At 49.3% G+C, this 20,710-nt stretch overlaps 1 protein-coding gene across 1 annotated transcript in view; it reads left to right on the plus strand.

The window, feature by feature from the left end:
- The window catches only part of PLEKHD1 (pleckstrin homology and coiled-coil domain containing D1), a 31,424-nt gene extending 26,464 nt beyond the window's left edge, over nucleotides 1-4,960 (plus strand). Inside the window, exons 9-13 of the mRNA XM_047861815.1 lie at nucleotides 849-1,027; nucleotides 1,549-1,681; nucleotides 2,035-2,179; nucleotides 2,502-2,651; nucleotides 2,871-4,960. Of these exons, the coding sequence (XP_047717771.1) occupies nucleotides 849-1,027; nucleotides 1,549-1,681; nucleotides 2,035-2,179; nucleotides 2,502-2,651; nucleotides 2,871-3,040 (777 nt within the window). The 3' untranslated portion in view covers nucleotides 3,041-4,960. The remainder of the gene's footprint in view (nucleotides 1-848; nucleotides 1,028-1,548; nucleotides 1,682-2,034; nucleotides 2,180-2,501; nucleotides 2,652-2,870) is intronic.
- The last annotated feature ends 15,750 nt before the right edge of the window (nucleotides 4,961-20,710 follow it).

A 20,710-nucleotide genomic window follows, 5' to 3' on the forward strand; every position in this document is an offset into this window, starting at 1 on the left:
TCTCCATGTTTATGAGTCTCTTCTGTGTTGTCCTCCTCCCTGTTTTTATATTATTTTTGTTTCCCTTCCCTTATGTTCATCTGTTTTGTCTCTTAAATTCCTCATATGAGTGAAGTTATATGATTTTTATCTTTCTCTGACAAATTCCACTTAGCATAATACCCTGCAGTTCCATCCACGTAGTTGCAAATGGCAAGATTTCATTCTTTTTGATTGCCGATAATACTCCATTATATAGATATACCACATCTTCTTTATCCATTCATCCATCCATGGACATTTGGGCTCTTTCCATACTTTGGCTATTGTTGATAGTGCTGCTATAAACATGGGGGTGCATGTGTCCCTTCGAAACAGCACCCCTGTATCCCTTGGATAAATGCCTAGTAGTGCAATTGCTGGGTCATAGGGTAGTTCTATTTTTAGTTTTTTGAGGACCCTCCATACTGTTTTCCAGAGTTGTTGCACCTGCTTGCATTCCACGGGTGTCTCTCTCTCTCTTTTTTTTTTTTTTAATGTTTATTTCTGAGACAGAGAAAGACAGAGCATGAGTGGGGGAGGGGCAGAGAGAGGGAGACACAGAATCCAAAGCAGGCTCCAGGCTCTGAGCTGTCAGCACAGAGCCCGACGCAGGGCTCGAACTCACAGACTGCGAGATCATGACCTGAGCTGAAGCTGGATGCTCAACTGACTAAGCCACCCAGGTGCCCCAACCCCCAACGGTGTCTCTTATAGAAGATTGAGTGATGAGGACATCCCTCCCTGAAACTGAAAGGCAGGTGAGGGCAGCCATGTTGGAAAACCTAAACTAGGTTATTTCCCTTCTTCCCTCCCCCCATCCATGCCAGGAACTCTCCATAGAGAAGAAGAAAACCCTGGCTATGCTGGAAGAGAATGAGAACCAGCTGCAGACACTGGCCAATCAGAGTGAGCAGCCCCCTCCCAATGGGGGTCTCCATAGCAACCTGAGGCAGATAGAAGAAAAGATGCAGCAGCTTTTGGAGGAGAAGCTCCTGGCTGAGAAGCGGTAAGGGGGCCTTCAACCCCTGAGTCCCGTTTTGATAACATCCCTTGAACTGCACATCCAGACTCTTGGGTTCTAGCTGGCTTTGACCAGATAGGTCACTTACTTCCTTTTGCCTAGGACTCAGTTTCCCCACCAGGCAAATGGGAAGAAAACTTTCACTACCTAGAGCCGACCTGATCATGGTCTCTTGGACTGGTATGAACCATACAGACAGACATTAGGTCGGTCTAACAATGCTTTGTGGCAGGCGGGGCAGGTCCTCCAAGCCCCTTTGCACAAATGAGGAAACTGAGCCTCCGAGGATTTGTAGGACTTTCTTGAGGTCACAGAACTAGCATGACCTGGACCCAAGACTCCAGTCTTCAGGAGGTGGCTCTCCTCGCTTAACCACACCACCCCTCGCATCCCCAGAAAGTTCTGGGTCTCGGGGTTTCTCCAGCCGGGTCTCTAGGAGGGGCTGCCCTCCCACTGGAAAGGCCCGTTGGCGAGTGAGCACTGAGCACCACTTCTGCCCCGGGCAGGATGAAGGAGAACGAAGAGCGCTCTCGGGCCCTGGAGGAGGAGCGCGAGTTCTATTCGAGCCAGTCCCAGGCGCTGCAGAACTCGCTGCAGGAGCTGACGGCAGAGAAGCAGCAGGCAGAGCGGGAGCTCAAGGTTGGCCTGGGCCTGCTGGGAGCAGCCTGTGCGGGTGGACCTTCCCTCACATCCCTTATCGGGCAGCTACCTGAATGATCTCTGCCAGCCTGACCCGCCAGGGGCAGGCGATGGAGCCACCATTTGGGGAAGCAGTGATCCTGCTGCTTGGGTGGGGGGCATCATTGGTACACACCTGCCAGGTGCAGGGACTGAGTCCAGGCCACCTGGTCAAGGGCGCAAGACACGGGACAGGATGTGCTTAACTTCCATCCGAGTCCGCAGACCAGAAACCCCGCTTGAGCCAGGGGTGATCAGGAAAGGCTTCCAGGGAGACGGCAGCTGCCCCCCAGGACCCCACTTCTCTCTCTCAGGCTGAGGTGAAGGTCCGCATGGACCTGGAGAGGCGTCTGCGGGAGGCAGAGGGGGCCTTGCGGAGTCTGGAACAAGGGCTTAACTCCAAGGTGCGGAACAAGGAGAAGGAGGAGAGGATGCGGGCTGACGTGAGCCATCTGAAAAGTAAGCCCCGGCCCCGGGTGCCAGCCCCCAGCCCTAGGGCTCGTCCCCTGCGGGAGTGCAGGCCCCGGGGAGCCCGGAACGGGGTCTGGTGTGCATTAGGTGACCCATAGATAGGGTTGGAGTTACTTGCCCAGACCCCCGCCGCCGGCACGTCCCCGGCGCGGCTCCCTCTGGGCTGTAGCCTCCGGCGGGGGCGTGGCTCGAGGTCCCGTCCCTTTGGCAGGGGCTGTGCCGGGTGGGCGTATTTCCCACGGGGGCGGGGTCGGGGTCGGGGCGGGGCCGCGCGGCGGGCGGGAAGGACGCAGCCCGACTGCGCTCACAGGGTTCTTCGAGGAGTGCATCCGGAACGCGGAGCTGGAGGCCAAGATGCCGGTCATCATGAAGAACTCCGTCTACATCCACAAGGCGGCCACTCGCCGCATCAAGAGCTGCCGCTTCCACCGGCGCCGGTCCAGCACGTCCTGGAATGACAGTGAGTGTGGCCGTCCGCGTGCCCTCCCGGGGTGGGGGTGGTCAGAGGCCGAGGGTGACAAGGCAGGAAGGTGGGCACTGGGAAGGGCTGGTCCAGCTCAGAGGCCGGCAGTGCGGCCTGGAACTGGCTGCAGCAGCCCGCCGGACGGGGGGCTGGGGCGCGAGGGAGGCGGGCTGGGGTTGGGGCCTGGGCCCAGCCTCACGGCCACCGTCTCCCCAGTGAAGCCGTCCCAGTCTTTCATGACCTCCCAGCTGGATGCCAACAACATGGAGGAACTAAAGGAGGTGGCCAAGAGGCTCAGCCGGGACCAGCGCTTCCGAGAATCCATCTATCACATCATGGCAAACCAGCCAGGAGCGCCCTCGGTGGTTCCCCGGGGTGGAAAGTGATGGGCGCTCCCCCCCTGCCTCCCAGGTCTTTTCTCAGTGGGTAGGGGCTGGAGGAGGTGGCAGGGGGAGGTCGGACTCTATCTGGCACCTCTCTGCTCCCCTCTGCGCCCCCACCTGGGGGCCGGCCTCACCTTCATAGGACAGGGATGGCACCTCCCTCACCCCCACCCGGAAACCTACTCTTGGGTTTACATCAGGCCCAATCAGGCCCAAGTTGGGTGCTGCCTGCTTGTCACCTGGTGCTTATCTGGTGAGGCGAGGCGGGGCCTGGCCTGGCTGCACATGGAGACATTTTGGTTGGGGACTGGGGTGGGCAGGGCCCATAGCTGTCACTTGTGCCCACTCCAACTCCCTGTGATGCTGCCTCCCTGTCTTTGTGTATAAAGGATCCCCTCCCCACCTTGATACCTGCTTCCCCCTGAGGTTCCTAACCCTTTCTTTGCTTCTGAGACCCATAGACATCCCTCAGCCAAGGCCCCTTACTTTTACCACATCGTGGGGCAGGGAAGAGAGGGACCTAACACAGTGACGTGTGGGTTTGTGGCATACCACACTTGCCACGGTGTCTCCTCTCCTGAGGTTGGGCCCTGGCTGATGGGCTACCCACTCACTCCCATATCCCTCCTACGTGTGTGCCTAGGGCCCTGGCTGGGATCTTGCAGCCAGCAGCCATTTTGAGGGCTCTCTCGGAGGACAAAGAGTAAGCTCAGGGCGTGGGACAGGGTGGCTCTGGCTCCTGCATTGTCCGCTCCTGGTTGGGTAGGAAGACAGCTGCCTCGGGCTGTGGTGGCCCTTGGCCCGTGGGATCACACGTGTCTCCCTCTGAGCCACCCCCGCTTTAGCCACCTTGCTGCCTCCTCTCCCTGCAGAGGCTTCATCCAGTGAAGCAATGTGACCCTGGAAGATGGGGGCCTGGACCTGCAATAATGCCAGTAGCCAGTGGTTGGCCCTGTGTCATCTAGGGTGAAGCTGAAACACACTGTAGGTTGTCTGTGGGGTGTGTCCCTCACCCACAGTCTGCTCTGCTCTTCTCCTCCTAGCCACATCCTCCAAAGCTGCCTAAATCCATTCGTCCCTCCAGAAAAGGAGGTCTGCCTGGGATCAGGGTGCTCATAGATGCTGGTGGTATTAAAGGCATTGATTCTCTGCTGCTTGGCAAACAGAGCGAGGTGCCCAGTCTGGAGCGGTGCACAGATGGCTGCAGGGCAAACCCCAGCAGAGGTGCTGGCCTCCCCCTCAAAATACATGCGTGTCTACTGGCCATCTAGCCCAGGCCGGCCCGGGGTGCCCTGCTCGGTGCTCAAGGCTGCCTGGTGAAGCTAAGGGAGACCCAACTCAAGTCCTGGGTGGACTGTGATGGCTTCAGCCAGTCTGTGGAATCTGGGTGGAGACAGGGACAGAGGCACTTAGAAACAATGCGTCTGAAAAAGATGAGTTTAAAAAAAAAAACAAAAAACTTTAAACACGTAGGAACCTGCATAAACTTGGAACTCATTTATCTGACATGTATATAGGGTGGACTTTGAAATGAGGAAGATGTATAAAATCCAGATTACCATTTTATTTTTTGTTTGTAAAGGAATTAGTTTAATAATGGTTTGCTCTTGGAGAAAGACCTTTTGGAAATTTTCAAATGCATTTTTGCTCCCAGGCAGGCTATTAACCAGGAAGGCAAGTGCTGTTCCATGCACATTTACCAATCCCTAGTTTCTTTCCTACCATTTCACCCTGTACTTTCCATGCCTCGGGCAAGTCTGGGTTATTGTCAACAAACTGATCAGTCCATAAGTATTTATTTGTACCTAACACTGTAAATAGAAAAAGAGAAACATCTCTATATGAAAATATATCACAGTGGGAATTACTTATTGGAAATGTATTGATCTGATTTTTTTTTAATAAAACTTATTCCTTGGCCAATTAAATGTGTTTCCTGCAGTAGGGCTTGTAGTCTGGTCATTGCTAGAGAGATGTTGCCCCTTGCAGGCCAAACGTGGAATTGTGCAATTCCCTGCGTGTAGTCTTTTTTAAATTTTTTTTTTCAACGTTTATTTATTTTTGGGACAGAGAGAGACAGAGCATGAACAGGGGAGGGGCAGAGAGAGAGGGAGACACAGAATCGGAAACAAGCTCCAGGCTCTGAGCCATCAGCCCAGAGCCTGACGCGGGGCTCGAACTCACGGACCGCGAGATCGTGACCTGGCTGAAGACGGTCGCTTAACCGACTGCGCCACCCAGGTGCCCTCCCTGCGTGTAGTCTTAATAAGCAAGCACGTTTCCCCTACATAGAAGGAAATAGTCCCCACTGCTGCACCTCCTGGAAGTGGACTCTTAATAATTAACTGAAAAAATCTGTCTTCCCACCCCGAGGTCCTGGCTGTTCCCATGTAACAAGGAGTATCAGCTGGATTTGGTTCTGATTTGAGCACTGACCAAAGGGAGTAGACCACATGGATGGGAATGACCTCAGGGAGACAAAGCACACCTAGTTTTATGACTTGCTGGTATCAGTATCCCCACTGGAAATTGACAGCATGCCTCCTCTGAAGAGGAGAGGTTTATGTTTTTGTTTTGTAATCATGTAAGAGAGAGCAAGAAATGGTAATGACAAGATTCTCCTCCTATTTGGTATATTTCCTCACTGGGGATGGTTGATCTGTCATCAGGCCCAGGAGTGTCCTGGTTTGTATTGTTTCCCAGCATAATTATTAATGACTCCGCTTTCTGTTGTCCCTGATGTCCCAGTTTGTGTGCTAGTTCTGTGGTCATCCTGGTTGTAATGCTGTTCCCCAACAGTATGTTAATGGGCGGGGTAAGAGATCTGTGAAATACTCAGGTCCTGACCCACTGCCCAGCTCCCAGCTCCCAGCTCTCAGCTCCCAGCTCCCAGCTCCCAGCTTCTGAGAAGGATCTACTGCCTCTATTTGTCTCTGGAGAGATGTAACTGTTGCCTCCTCCCCACCCCACCCCCCATCCTATTCCACCCACCTCACCAAGACCTGGGCAGCTTGTGGGTGATTCAGGTACCATCTGAGTAAAATTTGGAGCACACAGTAAATGATGATGGTGGAACTGACTTGCTCAAGTCTCAGGGAGCCAGCCTGTGTCAGATTTGGTCTAACTGGAAGATAGTCATTAAACCCACCAGACAAAGGGGGCTGCTCTGGAGCCCTCAGATAAAGGCCAGCAGCCCTGGGGGATCTTCTGCTTCTGTGGTGAGCCAGGATGGGACTGCTCAGACCCCCAGGCTGCTGCAAAGGGTTCCCCAAATTCAGAAACCTTATGGCTTTGACTCTTGGGGGGGAAGCTACTGACTTCTTTTACTTCCCCTCACCCCTGGAGAGCAAGGAGCAGGGTGTGTTCTGGCTTTGCTTCTGGGTGAGACTCTGTGATCAGGCGGAGAAGGTGAGTCGAGACAGGTTGCTCAAAGGAAGAGGCTCGAGGCGCCTGGGTGGCTCAATCAGTTAAGTATCTGACTTCGGCTAGGGTCAGGATCGCAGGATATGTGAGGAGGGCGTTGGGCTCTGTGCTGACAGCTCAGAGCCTGCTTTGGATTCTGGGTCTCCCTCTCTCTCTGCCCCTCCCCTGCTCGCAGTCTGTCTTAATGTTAAATAAACATCAAAAACTTATTTTATGTTAAATAAACATTAAAAAAAAATTAAAAGGCAGGAGGCTCCACCTCAGGTTCCAGGAGAATGCAGAGCCACACAGAGCCAGCTGATAGCGCATTTGGGGGCTCATTCTCTGCGCTCTGTCTTACTTCCCCGAAAGGAGGATCTAATCCTTGCCTCTAGGCTGAGGGTCCTGCTATGAACAGACTCAACCTGTCCTGTTATCCTGGCAAGAACTGTGGCTGATGGGCCTTGGAATGTCACTGACCACAGGAGAAACTTTCCTCTAGGAACTTTCCAAGGCTGCTTGCTGCGGGGGGTGGGGGTAGGGGTCTCCAATGGTGAAAGGTCAGGTCTCAGCTCTGTAGCTTTGAATAAGTCACTATTTAAAACGTTTTTAATGTGTATATATTTGTATTAGGTAGGAGAGAAATCTCACGAGGCTGCTCAGAGCCCTTGCAGTTCTCAAGCTCTACGAACTAGGAACTTGCAGCCTCAGAATCAACAGAAATATGGCTGCTGCCGCCACCAGCACTGATCACAAAAACACAGTTCGCAGGAAGGAAGGATGTTCTGGCTCATGTTGCGCTTGATGCGGTGCCATTGTCAGAAGCTTTTAGTGTTGAGATGAGAACAGGAAAGACAGCTAATTTATCATCCCAAAGAAAAGGCAATTGTGACTAATTAGTCGCTGGGAAGGCCACCCTGGGAAAGGAAAGATGTCTATTCTCATGCTTATCCTGGTGTCTGAGACCATCTGTCAGCATCACTTCTTTCCATCTTCATCCAACAAATATTTGTTGTGGTTCCATTGCGTGAAGTCAAGCACTTACCTGTGCGCTTATTATCTCTGTTACTTACTGTTATTTTTTTTTCATTGTGGTAAAATATACATAACATAAAAGTTACTATTTTCACCATTAAAAAAAAAAGTTTATTTATTTTGAGAGAGAGACAGAGAAAGAGAGCATGCTGAAGGGGCAGAGAGAGAGGGAGAGAGAGAGAATCCCAGGCAGGCTCTGCACTGTCAGCAGGCTCTGTACTGATGGCAAGGAGCCTGATGCGGGGCTTGAACTCACGAAACAGGAGATCATGACCTGAGCTGAAATCAAGAGTCGGTCACTCAACCAACTGAGCCACCCAGGCGCCCCCCCGCCCCATTTTGACCATCTTTAAGTGTAGAGTTCATATAAGTGTTAAGTGTATTCGCATAGCTGTGCGACCAATCTGCAGAACTTTTCATCTTGCAAAGCTGAAACTCTGTGCCTTAGACAACTCCCTGTTTCCTCCTCCCCCCAGCCCCTGCAACCACCATTCTATTTTCTGTCTCTATGAATTTGACTACTTTAGATACCTCATAAAAGTGGAATCATACAGTGTTTATCGTTTTGTGACCATCTTATCTCACTTAGCATAACTGTCCTCCAGATTCATTCACAGTGTAACATATCAGATGTCATTCCTTTTTAAGGCTGCATTATATCCTATCACTCACTTTTAAAAAGAAAAAAAAAATGGATTGAAATCTTACTTTTCTGAGAAACTGTTGGCCAACGATGAGGGCCCTGACTGTCGTAAAGGATAAGAGAGTCGCAGCTGAGGGGAGGTTGAGTCCCTGTGCTTCCCTTTTTTTTTTTCCAGGTTGTTCCTCAGAATGGCCTGGTAGGAAAAGACGCTTTGGAATTCACTTCCTCCGTCTTCCCAGCAGGTGGCAGCATGCTCTGTGCTGGGCCTGCAAAATCTGGTGGGAAAGTGAGCTAAGCCTCTCTGAGAAGGGGGAGGGCATTACTGGTGATGAATCTCCTGGTTGTTCTCCCCTTTAAGATAGGAAACAAAAGTCTCCGCTTGAGCCGTCATTTATTAAACCTGTAATACATCACGTGCTTTCACACTGATTTCTCCTTTTTGTCCTCACAACATCCCTCTCCTTGCAACCCACAGAGGTTAAGGGAGTTTTGCCCAAGGTCACACAGCTTCTAAGTGGAAGTTTAGGCATTTGAGTTCATGGCCAGTGTTCTTTCTAGCATATATGGAGATGTAAAATATTAAAGGTAAATATGTAAATAATCACATGTAACTTATTTTTAGTGGGTTTCTTTCTTTCTTCCTTCTTTTCCCCCTCCCTCCTTCCTTCCATTTCTTTCTCTCTTCTTTTTTTTAAATTTTTTTTTTAGTCTATTTATTTATTTTGAGAGAGAGAGTGAGCGGGGCAGGGGAAGATAGAGAGAGAGAGAGAGAGAGAGAGACCCAAGCAGGCTCTCCACTGTCAGTGAGGACCAGATGTGGGGCTTGAACCCATGAATCATGAGATCATGACCTGAACCAAAACCAAGAGTCGAATGTTTAACTGACTGAGCCACCCAGGTGCCCCTCTTCCTTCTTTTCTTCAGCAAATATATTGAGCTCCTCTCTGTTCTAGACCCCAGAGTCTGCCCTCAGACCTTTTCTTTTATAGGTTCTTAAGGGATTGACTCAGCTGCTTGGTAATGGACAGTTTCCCGAGAATTTTTCCATTCTGAAGGGCTGGCTAGTCAAAGATAGCAGGGCCTGAGGGTTGGAGCTTCTCATCCTAAGAACTTTGAAAAGTAACCAGGCCTTTGCTTGCTGCCTCCAACCGCTTCTAGGCCGCCAGTCTCTTGCCCTTCATTCTCCTTTGCCCTCCCCCACGCTCCCCAGTACAGTGTCCTCTGGAACAGAAGCATCCTCCCTGGGATGCAGAGGCAGCCAATGGGAAGCCCCTGGGCTGGGATTTTAGAGGCCAGGATGATGCTATAGAAACAGTGATTCATCCTAATAGAGGGGCAAGCTTTGAACAATGAGGCGTGGAATTAGATGCTCTCAAAACCCTTCTGTAATTCTGGGGATCACACTTCTCTGTGGGGGATTGCGTTAGGCGTGGACATGTGACCCAGGGTGGCTGATGAGATGAGAAATTTGCTGGAGGACTTCTGATACAGGCTTTTCCACCTTTAGAATCATAGAGAAGATGTAATCCTTTTTTGTCCACTGGACATTTGATGTCTAGATATGAAATTGAGAAATAAGGCAGCCAATTTGTGACCATGATGGCAGCTGTGCCTCTAGAAAGATGGCAGGGAGACTTGGTCCTTACTGAGCCGTCACTGAGTTAACCAATACTAGATCTGTCCTATTTCAGGACTTCTTATTATGTGTTCTAATTTATCTTATGTTACATTATTATTTAAGACTTTTTTTTTTAATTTGAGAGAGAGAGATCACGAGTAGGGGAGGGGGACACAAGGAGAGAGGGAGAGAATCTTAAGCAGGCTCCACGCTTAGCATGGAACCTGAGGTGGGGCTTGATCCCACGACCCCAGGATCATGACCTGAGCCAAAATCAAGAGTCAGATGCTCAACTGACTGAGCCACTCAGGTGCCCCTGAAATTGGGATATATTTTATTTTATTTTTTAAATTTTTTTGATGTTTATTCATTTTTGAGAGACAGAGATAGAGTGTGAGCTGGGGAGGGGCAAAGAGAGAGAGAGAGACACACACACACAGACTCCAGGCTCCAGGCTCTGAGCTGTGAGCACAGAGCCTGATACTGGGCTCGAACCCACCAACCATGAGATCATGGCCTGAGCCAAAGTCAGACACTTAACTGACTTTGCCACCCAGGTGCCCTGGGATATATTTTAAATTGATAGCATCTCGTGATTGCTGCTGACCACAAGACAATCTCAGTGAGGTTGTCATTGCCTTTGCAGACATCAGACATCCCATCATCAAAATGTGTAGACTGTATGCCAATAGTTTGGTGAAAAAAAAAAATCCCAAAATACTCATGGAGCATGCTTTTTTAAAAGAAAAATGTTTATTTTATCTATTTTGAGAGAGAGAGAGATCTCACAAACCGTGAGATCGTGACCAGAGCATAAATCAACATTTGGCAGCTTAACTGACTGAGCCACCCAGGTGCCCCAGAGCATGCTTTTTTTTTAAAAACATTTTTTTGTTAGCGTTTATTCATTTTTGAGAGACAGAGAGAGACAGACTGTGAGCTGGGAGGGGCAGAGAGAGAGGGAGACAGAGAATCCGAAGCGGGCTCCGGGCTCTGAGCTGCAGTGAGCACAGAGCCCGATGCGGGGCTCAAACTCACGAACCGTGAGATCACGACCTGAGCTGAATGAAGTCAGATGCTCAACCCACTGAGCCACCCAGGCGCCCCGCAGAGTGTGCTTTTAGTAAGTAAGAGTCACATGGTTGTCGGGGAAGTGGTGAATCTGACAAGTTTGGGGGCACTTGTGATACAGCTGGATCCACAGAATTTATAAAGCTGGCCGCAGGGCCCAGTCCACATGACACTTAGTTCTTTTATGGATTCTTTTGAGAAATGCTGCATCATCAAGACTCTTGAAGCCTCAGAGGATAGCAGCATGTGAGAAAAGATGGTCATTGTGATTTTCAGTCAATGAGGAGGTGTCAGATTCGGAATGAGAAGAAACTCTAGAAATACCTCAGCCCATTTTTTCACTGCTATTTCTCATTTTTTATGCACAAGAGTGATTTACGATGAAAATCTATGACTCATCCAATCTAAAAGGACTGTTTCAATAAGTGTAAGATAAAAAGTCTGAGTGAAAGCATAGCATCATCGTTTGATTGGCAGCCCTTTTGATTTCTTAGTGGTGTATAAAATGATGGTATGCCTTATACTCCATGATGTCGTAAATTGGACAATATGTACTATGTGCCCAGCTCTGTCCTGTGCCAGGGAGATGACAGGGAATAAGAGTCCAGAGCCTGGTGGTTCAGCTTCGTTGTGGAGAGTCCTTTAGATGTCATTCAGGGATCTCTATGACAGTCACCTTTCGCTACCAGCTGGAGGCTTCCAAGGTTGCCCTGGGGTTACAGTCTCCAGCAATCCATACGAATTTCCATTGTGCCTGGAAGTAGCCCAGAGCACCTCTGTTCTCATTTAATTGGTGGAAACTCAATTACATGGCCTCATCCCCTGCAGGGGAGGGACATGTCATCTGGCTGAGCGCCCAGGGTGAGAGGTGAATATGAACACTAAGGAGCAACCAGTAGTCCTGCTATACACGATGAGCAACCCTGTAGAAATGGGGCAGCCCACAGCCTCCCCAAAGAAAACAAAAACACCAACCTGCCTGTCCTGCCGTCATGTCTCTGGGGATGCTGACCTGAACATCAGGCCCATCACCCGATAGGAAGATGCTTCGTGACTCAGAATATTAGCCCCGCTGGGAATCAGTGTTTGGTAGACCAAGTGACCCATGGGCGCTAATAAGGTTAAAGGAGTTGTGGTGCTTATCCTAAACCGTGACTTTCGACTTGAGATCCTTTTGGGAAGAAGAGATTTTTCAGGAGTGCCTGTAAAGCCCGATCACTCAGCACTGCCGATTCTGCCTCTCTGCCTGCTGGGGCGGGGGTGGGGTGGGGGATGGGGACGGGCTTGTTGGCTCAGTAGACTATGCTAGTGACCAGGAATGCACAGCTCCAGCCTCCAGGGTACAGAACGGAGCAATGGTACGGGGCAGTTGATGTCCTGTGCAGGAGTTTGGGTTTTACCAAATTACAGGCTGTGTGACTTGGGCAGATTACTTAACATTTCTGGGCATTGGATCTCTCCGTTATAAATGCACACGCCTCAAATGTAAACGTAGCCATCATGCTTGTCCTTGCGACCTCACAGGTTGTGGGGAGGATCCCGAAAGCAGAAGTAAGGAAGAGCTCTGTGAACTCTAAAGCTTCGTACAAACACTACATCGTGTTGATGAACCGGGCACAGGGTCTGCGCTGTGTGAATGCTCCCTGAGTGAGTGACAGTGGTCGTGCTCACGCTCACTGCGTCTGATGGGACATTTCTAAGCCACTTGTTTGAAAGCCTCTCCCTCTCCTTCCAAACACGTGCACACGTGCACACGCACGCGCGCGCACACACACACACACACACACACACAGCTTGTTCTATTTGGTATTCAGGGTAAAGCCTGTAAGTCAGGGCTAGGGAACCGAGGCCTAATATTGGGGGGAAATCCTTAGGAAAGGGAGGGACTCTAGGTCCATGCCTGCCTCTCACCTGAGGGGAAACTGAATGCATTTTTTGTTGGCAGCAGCCCCGGGGGTGGCTGTGAGTGCCGGGAGGAGCCCAGATGCCCAGTTTGGCACAGCACCCCACTTTGTCTCCCCTCTCTGGCCAGCTTTGTGGGCCGGCTCCTTTCTGTCTCGCTACCTCTCTTCCATGTGAACCATGTCTGTCGGAGTTCTGTGAGGTATTCCTGACTTCCTGGTATGCCTTGAACCCCCACTGTCTCCTCTTGCTTCTCTAACGTTTCCTAGATGAACAGAATTTGGGAGCAAGGTACATTCTCTCCATTTTAGAGCTCTGCAGATCCAGATAGAGAGGGAAAGGCGTTTCTTCAGATGGGGCTGGAAAAGAGGACGGAAGGCAGCTGAGAAGAATTCAGTGGCAAAGAGGGAGGGCCCATCAGGACACTTCTTGTTGCCATGACAGAATGTATCAGCTCTCGTGAGACTGGAAAAGACTCTGAATCAGAGTTATTAGCCACAGGGACCGGGTCTCGGGGCTTAGAACTGGAGACCCTGCCACTGGGATGTTGGTCCTCTCTCTGCTTGTCTTTTCTTGTGTGTGTGTGTGTGTGTGTGTGTGTGTGTGTGTGTGTGTGAAGTGCTACCTGCCAGGACTGTGGCATCATGGGGTGAGCAATGTCGAGGAGCAGCAGGGGCAGGAGGACTACATTCTTCCTCGGCTCCCGGCTCCCTTGGCTTCCTGAAGGCGGGTCAGCAACGGTTGTCATGGCAACGGGTTGGGAGGCTCTTAAGGAAAACACTGAGGCTGGAATGTTTTGAATATTCGCCTATAAATGAGCCCTCTCTTGCCAAGAGCCACAGAAAGACAAAGCGCAGCTTTTTGGGTCATTTCAGCCCCAGCGGAGTGGTTGGCAAAGGTACAGGTGGGGTCAAGTTTGAGTTTCCGGGCCCGAGATGGAGGAGGAGGCCAGGAGGAGGAGGATGCTGTGGGACTCTTCTGAAACACACATACAACCACCTCCCTGCAACCACCTACTGGAACCTGTACCAGATTGTCTATCATGGAGTGTTGCTCCTCAAGGGGTCCCAAGAGGGTGTTTCGTTCCCAACAGGCATTTAGGCAGCTTGTGGACAGGGACTGATTTCAAACACAGTGTGCCCCTCCAGGGAGCCCGCTGCTCCCTGGATCGGCTCACTGTCCATCTCCAGTCCAGCAAGGGCTTGCCGAAGTGGAGACTGGCTGCCTCAACGAAGATAACCCCTATTAATGAGACTCCTTGCCATTGATGTCTACCTCCATTGGCTCAGCTTACCCTCCCGTCACCCCATGAGGAAATAGGGCTGGTGCCTTTACAATTTTCATTTCATTTCATTTCATTTCATTTCATTTCATTTCATTTATTATTTTTGAGAGAGAAAGGGTGCAAGTGAGCGAGAGGCAGAGAGAGAGGGTGAGAGAGAGAGAGAAAGAGAGAGAAGCGGGGCTCACTCGAAGCGGGACTCAAATTCACCAACCGTGAGATCATGACCTGAGCCAAAGTCAGAGGCTTAACCAACTGAGCCACCCAGGCACCCTACAATTTTCATTTTAAAGATGAAGAAACAGTGGTCAGAGAATGCTGATTTCAAGAGAAACTTGAAACCCCACTCTGCCTAGCCCTGTCTACTCTCCTCTCCCTTCCCTAAGGAATAGGGTGATGGTAGGCCTGGTTGGGTATCCAGGGAAGGAGGTAATGCTCTAGGCCTACATGACAGGGAGGGGTGCCTCCTTGGACTCCTCTTCATGCCCAGAGACTTTCCTCCTTGGGTAAGCATGAAGGATGGAGAAGGAACCTCCTTTGCATGAATCTTGGACAGAAATTCTAGCTCACTTTTCCTTGGCATGCTTTTTGTGGAACTCACCTTTCTTTACTATGGGAATGCTAAGTCATTCTGGGATTTAGGAGAAAAGAAAAACGGCTCCTTAAGTGAGCCCTCAGCCTACATTAAGGGTCCCCTTACACGGGGCAGCCTGGTCTACCAGAGCAGGTACACTTCAGTAATAGTTTGCATTTTGTCTGTCTTCTGATGGTTTGGGGTTGGAGGATATGAGATCTCTAGCCAGATCCCATTATTCTTTCATATCACACACCAGTGAATCACCCAAGGTCCTGCTGCCATGAAAGGTAGAACTGGCACTGGAGCTCAGCCTTTGGACCCAAGTCCCCATCTCTTTCCTTCCATCCCTTCTAGTCTTGGGACAATGCCAAGCCAAAAGGGGGGATGGTCCTGTAGCCTTGGGCATTCCAGGAGGAGTTTTGCACATTGGTTCTGGGTTCCTGCTTGGGGTCACCACTCCATGATGGATAAGCTCCATACTCAGGCATTATACTCCTGCAGCTGCCCTGGGAGGCAGGGTGCCTGTCACCCAAGAGCTCCCACAACCTGACTACAGCTTTTCCCCCAGAGCCTGATACCTGGCATGAGCTAAAGCCCTTGGTCTAAGATTACTCAAAGGAGGAAATCTGTTCTATATTTAACTTTCTTTCCCCCTCCTCTCCTTCCCTCCCTGTCCACCTTCCTTTTATCCTTCCTTCCTTCCCTCCTTCCTCCCATCTACTCACTCAAATTTAAGCAGATGCTTCCCCAAGGCATGCTATCTACTGTCTCCTGTAGGTTAAAAAGCATCAGAAACCAAATACTTCCCGAGTTGAGAGCCTTGCTGAATTATTCATAGACCAAATCTATTGCAAATTTCAGAGTGATTTTTATTCAAGGTTGAGGTTGTGAGGCTACGGGTGAAAGGATTAATGAACATGCCTAACTTTCCTGGGGGTTAGAAACACTACCAGACATCAGTTCACAGTCTCTATCTCATGAGGCCCTAGGAAAAGGACAGTGAACAAAAATGCTCTGTGTAGGAATTCACACAACCTTGGCCTTGGGTGGATGGAACCCTGTTCTCCCTGAGTTCTTCTGTGGATTGATGGATTAAACATACCAACAGCTAGATGGGCCTCACCCAACCTCTGCACCTGTGTGGAATCCATCTTCCTATTGGCTGGACCGTTCAGAAGGGGACCAGGTTTTCCTGACAGATGCGCTGACTGGAGGTTGTGAGCTCCCTACCAAACTCAAAATATTTGAGTTGGTAATGATGCACAGCCATTAAGCATGCCGTAGGAGGGATCCTGCTTTGGGGGAATTGGACTAGATGTCTGTGGATTATCATCCAATGTTGGGATTGAGATCATCCTCATATCTGAGCTTCTTGATTCTAGGGTTCAACTACTCAGGATAATTTGATCTCAGAGCAGAATCTGAACACTGATTCCCTTAGACTCAAAAATGGTTGGCTTCATAAGATGTTGCTTCTTGGATTCACCTGCCAACTGTTGTCAATCCCCTCCCTGCCCCCTGGTCTTCATTTACTCCCTACAGTGCCCCACCGTTGGCAATATTCTGCCAGTGACTCCTGGAGTTTTCCATAGCCTCTGCTACCTACTAGGTAGCTTTACAGAGAGGAAATATAGCCTCAGGGAGAAACCAGAAGGTCTGGAGCTAGGTGGACTTAGATTAATATCTTTGCTTCACCCTTACAGCTGCATGACTCTAGGAAAATCCTCTACCCACTCTGACCTTCATTTTCCTCTTCCGTAAAATAAAAATGGCAACACTCTTTTCAATAAGACTGTGAAGTTTAAATGAAATAATGTTGATAAGGTACTTACTATAGTGCATGGCACGTTCCTCCCCAAGTCCATTGTGCCCTCTTTTGCCTCTTGCCCTTGACTGTGGTATACGTGGTATATGTCTCTATGTGGTACAGAGAGACCATTCTATCTACGCTGTGACAGAAGCTTCTAATTATCCACTAGTGTCCATTCTCTTCTTTTTCCTCTTAGTTTTAGCTTGACGGATGGCAATTTAGAGACTATATTCTCCAGGCTCCCTTACAGTTAGGAGTGGTCATATGACTAAGTCCTAGTGCTAGGTGCTAGTAAGGTGGAAGCAAAAGTGATGTATGCAACGTCTACGAGAGGGATTTGATTGCCTTCTGTGTCTTTTTTTTTTTTTTAATTTGGAAGTGAATAACCTTCATTTTTTTAATTTTTAATTTTTTAAAATTTACATCCAAATTAATTAGCATATAGTGCAACAATGATTTCAGGAGTAGATTCCTTTAGCCCATCCCCCCTCCCACAACCCCTCCAGCAACCCTCAGTTTGTTCTCCATACTTATGAGTCTCCTGTTTTGTCCCTCTCCTTGTTTTTATATTATTTTTGCTTCCCTTCCCTTAGGTTCATCTGTTTTGTCTCTTAAAGTCCTCATATGAGTGAAGTCGTAGGATTTTTGTCTTTCTCTGACTAATTTCACTTAGCATAATCCCCTCCAGTTCCATCCACGTGGTTGCAGATGGCAAGGTTTCATTCTTTTTGATTGCTGAGTAGTACTCCATGGTATAGATATACCATATCTTCTTTATCCAGTCATCCATTGATGGACATTTGGGCTCTTTCTGTACTTTGGCTATTGCCGATAGTGCTGCTATAAACATGGGGGTGCATGTGTCCCTTTGAAACAGCACCTCTGTATCCCGTGGATAAATGCCTAGTAGTGCACTTGCTGGGTCGTCGGGTAGTTCTATTTTTAGTTTTTTGAGGAACCTCCACACTGTTTTCCAGCGTGGCTGCACCAGCTTGCATTCCCAGCCTTCTGTGTCTTCTTATTCCCTGGGATGTGGAGGTAGTGCTGGTGAGTTAACTTTGATCATGCAAGTGATGAAAACATCCTAGAAGATGGCAAGGTAAGATAGAAGGCAGCTAGGCCCTGGAAAACCTGTGCCACGGGACCATCTACCCAGCCTGGACCACCTGGCTGCCTATGCATTATTACATAAAGAGAAAGAAAATAAGCCTCTTCTCAGCCTTGTGCTCCTCTCTAAGACCTTGGCTTAGATGTCACTTCCCTAGGAAGCTGTCTGTGATTCTCCCTGGACCAGCACTTCCTGTGAGCTTTCACCCATGCTCTCACTGGAGCCCACATCCAAGAATCCTACGAAAACTTGTTGACTTGCCTGCAACACACACACCCCACCCGGTCCAGCCTAGGAGCGCTTTGAAGCAGGGACCACAATCTTACCTGCTCCTTTTTTGCAGGATCTAAAATACAGTAGGCGCTTGGTAAATGTTGACTAGATCAACGGTGGTGTCATACACTTTCATTCTGCCCTGGTTCTCACCTACGGGAATTTTAAGCTTGTCTTCATGCTTCATCCCAACCCAAACTGAAGAACAATCCCCATTCTCTCCATCTTCAAACACAAGTAGTACTTTCTTCCTTGTCCAGTGAGCCAAGCCAGGCCCCAGGAAGAAGTACTTCCCAAAGTGCCGCCCAGTGCTAGATCCCAGTCCGTGGCCCCTGTCGTCAGGTGACCTTCACCCAAACATGAGATGTGGTGGTGTCTTGGGTAGGTCTGCGAGGTATAGCAGGAGTTACCCTTCCTAGATTACCTTTACTTTGAAAACCTGGGCAAAAGGGGTAGGGGGTTGTAGAAATCTACACATCGAATTTAATTGGAAAAGTGTGCAAATTCTTTTATAATTTATTTTCAATTTCCATACAGTTATGGTGGTCTGTTTACAAGTCTGGTGGGGGCAGGGCAGCCCTGGTGGATTTCTCTGGTCACTGTGTAGATGGAAGCATGCACTGTCCAACAGACGAAGGCTTCGGCAGCTGCTCTGAAAGCTGGGGTTGTGGCCTCCAGCCAGCCTTTCCTTGAAGACACTTCCCAAGAGCATTGGCCTTGGCAGGACTTAGAAGCTGCTGCTTTTATTAGTGCTTTCTTTTCTTCCTTCCTTCCTTCCTCCCTCTACTCATCTCTCTCTCTCTCTTTCTTCCTTCCTCCTTCCCTCCCTTCCTTTTTCTTTCTTTTCTTTCTTTCTTTCTTTCTTTCTTTCTTTCTTTCTTTCTTTTTCTTCCTCTCTCTTCCTTCCTCTCTTTCTTCCCCCCCCTCTCTCCCCCTCCCCCCTTTCTTCCTTCCTTCCTTCCTTCCTTCCTCCCTCCCTCTACCCATCTCTCTCTTTCTTCCTTCCTCCCTCCCTCCCTTCCTTTCTCTCTCTTTCTTTTTCTTCCTTCCTTCCTTCCTTCCTTCCTTCCTTCCTTCTTCCCTCCCTCTTTCCCTCTCTCTCTTCCTTCCTCCCTCCCTTCCTCTTTCTTTCTTTCTTTCTTTCTTTCTTTCTTTCTTTCTCCCTCTCTTTTTGTCTCATTTAGACAAAATAGGATGTCTGAATGTCTCTCCCCCTCCCCTTCCTTCCTTCCTTCCTTCCTTCCTTCCCAGAGCAGAGGAATGTATCCTTGAGCCAAAGAGGAGTAAGAATGGTACTGTTGAGAAGAAAGAGAGAAGCTCGGAGTGGGGCAACAGACCCCACATTTGTCTCAGGCATGTCCCCTACTGTGACAAGGAGATTATAGTGGTTTACTGTCCCTAGTGTTTGAGCCAGAATCCCACACATTTGCGGAGGGCTATAAAGGGCTGAGCTCCCTGAGGGGCTATGCTTTCATTTCCTCCCTAGTGGAGCTTGGAGTGAGGTGGGTGGGAGGGGAGGCCACCTTCAAATAAGCCATCAATCAGGGGAGTCCTCTGGCATCATTAATCCCCTGGGCACACCCTCAAGGTTTCACAGTACCTGGCATAAGGTCACCATTCCAAAGTTCATGTTCACCTCACTGAAAGGTGTTCAGGCGTCTTATCACCTTATCAGGCTGAGTCTTATCACCCATATCTGATGGTCCTAGAAAAACACTCCCACTTCTACTGTTTTGGGAAGGATCTGAATGGGAATTAAAGAAAGACAACAAAATAGGATGTCTGAATTTCTTTCTTTCATCTAATACAAGTCTGGTTTTGCAGCTCTGAAAGTCCTAATCATCCTCTATGTTAAAAACTTCAGAAATTTTGAGGCACCTGGGTGGCTCAGTCAGTTAAGTGTCTGGCTCTTGATTTTGGCTCAGGTCATGATCTCATGGTTCTTGAGTTCGAGCCCACATCAGGCTCTGCACTGACAGCACGGAGCCTGCTTGGGATTCTCTCTCTTCCTCTCTCTGTCCCTCCCCCACTCACGCTCTTTCTCTTTCTCAAAATAAGTAAATAAAAATTTTTTAAAAACTTCAGAAACTTTATCTCCCAGTGTTTGGCTACAGCGTCTTCTATAAGGTATAAGAATTCAGCAGAGCTGGCTTCATGGGGGAACAACTCATGGGGTCACACAGGGCCCTGAGCTTAGAAAGGCCCATGTATGGTTCAATGTTCTGCTTTGGCCGTCTTGAAATTGTTAGTAATTTTTAATTTTTTTTAATGTTTACTTTTTGCTTCTGAGAGACAGACAGAGCACAAGCAGGAAAGAGGCAGAGAGAGAAGAAACACAAAATCTGAAACAGGCTCCAGGCTCTGAGCTGTCAGCACAGAGCCCAACGTGGGGCTTGAGCCCGCAAACTGTGAGATCATGACCTGAACCGAAGTCTGACACTCAACCGACTGAGCCACCTGGGCGCCCCTAAATTGTTAATAATTTGTAAATGAGAGGCCATGCATTTTCGCTTTTCACTGGGCACGGCAAGTTACTAGCTCGTCAGGGTAATTTAGGAGGTGCAAGTAATGCATTTTGACATTGAGCAGCTGCAGCCATGAACTACCCGGGAGCCAGAGCTGACATGCCTTGGGCACTCCCTTGTCAACTCCCTCTGTGTGGAGAGTAAGTGACACAAAGGAAAGGTCCACTCCCCTGCCCTGCAGCAAGAACTGGTGTTAGCAGCAGAGCAGGTGGGCCTTCACAAGAGTAGAGGGGAATTGAGAAGGGGGGAGCCCTGATCCTATCTGAAAATCCCAGGAGAATGGGGAGAGAGGGCTCGGGGTTCCCCGAGTTTGGGTTTGACTGATGCCCTCATTGATGGCAAATGGTCCGATTTCAATACCTCTGACACGAGTATGTCCTTCTGATCTCAAGTAGCAGTTGGAAGCCTTTGGTACCCCGTGTTTTGA

The sequence above is a fragment of the Prionailurus viverrinus genome, chromosome B3 (assembly GCF_022837055.1).
Source record: "Prionailurus viverrinus isolate Anna chromosome B3, UM_Priviv_1.0, whole genome shotgun sequence".
NCBI classification, from domain to species: Eukaryota; Metazoa; Chordata; class Mammalia; order Carnivora; family Felidae; genus Prionailurus; species Prionailurus viverrinus.